The sequence below is a fragment of the Lipotes vexillifer genome, unplaced genomic scaffold, assembly GCF_000442215.2.
Source record: "Lipotes vexillifer unplaced genomic scaffold, Lipotes_vexillifer_v1.1 scaffold680, whole genome shotgun sequence".
Taxonomy (NCBI): Eukaryota; Metazoa; Chordata; class Mammalia; order Artiodactyla; family Lipotidae; genus Lipotes; species Lipotes vexillifer.
Window position 1 is genome coordinate 155072 of NW_006780838.1, and position 1260 is coordinate 156331.

The following is a 1260-nucleotide window of genomic DNA, read 5'->3' on the forward strand; positions in this document are numbered from 1 at the left end:
AGCGGTGGGGAAAGACAGGGAAAGCAAAGGCTGGCAACAGTTGCCCATAGTCCTGCCCGAGTCAAAACAGACCAGAAGGATGATGCAGCTGAGCCCAGTCCTCACGCTGGTCTGACGAATGTGGGGAGGAAAAGAGGAAATGAATAAACGAATGAATAAGTGAATGAATGAAGCGCAGACGCCTACCGGCCCGCGTCGTAGCAGGAATAGGCGTGAACCGCCCCGCTAATACCTGCGAAGCCGCTATAGTGGGCCCCAGGCTCGTAGTGCCTCCGGCCAGAGGACACATCGTAGACGCGTCCGAGCAAGGCCAAGTAGAGGCCGGGGTCCCCAGGGCGGCCGCGACAGCGGGCCAGCTCCTCGGGTATGAAAAGGCGAAAGTCAGCGCGGGGACTCCACCAGCCCATCAGCCGTGTGGCCATCGCCGCCGCCGCCGCCGCCGCCGCCGCCGCGGCCAGGCCCAGCCAGAGCCCACGCCTGCCGAGCCTCAGCATTTCGACAGCCGCACCGCCTCGGCTCCTCAGAGATTGCTGCCTCTCTGTCCACAACTAAGATGGCGGAGGAGCGGCCGCGACGTCACCGGCGCGACGCGCGCTCTCCTGTGTCCGCCTGTCACCAAGGGGACAACGGAGGACTGAAAGGGGAAAGTCTGGCGAAAAGTTCACTCCCTGGCTCCAACTCTTTCTCGTACTTTTCTAGCATAGCTAGTGACTGTGGAGGGATACCAAGAAAGTGAGCAGCGGGAAGCCTTCCTGGCCGGCAGATGATTTGCCCCCAACAAAGATGGTGGCAAAGGAGGCCGTGGGGTGACGTAGACGTAATGACAGACGCGCCGTCTTGGAAATCAGGCTGCCCTAGCTAGCTGTCTCGCGACAGCTGGTGGGGTCCGCTTGACGGCGCCTTTGCGACATCAATCCTCGCTTGTCGGCGAGGAAGCCGGAAGCCGCAGCCGCCGCCGTCCCTTCCCCGTCCCCGCCCGCCGGGTGCCGTCGGAGGTTGACAGGTCGTGGCGGGGGGGCGGCGGCGGCGGCAGAGCCGGGCGCCCGAGACGGAGACCTCATGGGGAACGCTCCGAGTCACAGCAGTGAAGACGAGGCGGCAGCCGCCGGGGGCGAGGGCTGGGGTCCGCACCAGGACTGGGCCAAGGACTCGGGGACGACCCCCGGCCCGGGCCCCGTGGCCCCGGCGCTACCTCCCGCCGCAGCGCTACTGGAGCCGGCCCGACTGCGAGAGGCGGCGGCTGCGCTGCGGCCCCCGCCC

At 66.2% G+C, this 1260-nt stretch overlaps 2 protein-coding genes across 2 annotated transcripts in view; one reads left to right on the plus strand and one right to left on the minus strand.

The window, feature by feature from the left end:
* Positions 1-494, minus strand: part of CYB5D2 (cytochrome b5 domain containing 2) — an 11133-nt gene extending 10639 nt beyond the window's left edge. The window contains exon 1 of the mRNA XM_007454172.1: positions 233-494. Within this exon, the coding sequence (XP_007454234.1) occupies positions 233-494 (262 nt within the window). The remainder of the gene's footprint in view (positions 1-232) is intronic.
* Positions 495-1059: 565 nt separating this feature from the next.
* ZZEF1 (zinc finger ZZ-type and EF-hand domain containing 1) overlaps positions 1060-1260 on the plus strand; it is a 113575-nt gene continuing 113374 nt past the window's right edge. Inside the window, exon 1 of the mRNA XM_007454251.1 lies at positions 1060-1256. Coding sequence (XP_007454313.1) covers positions 1060-1256 — 197 coding nt within the window. The remainder of the gene's footprint in view (positions 1257-1260) is intronic.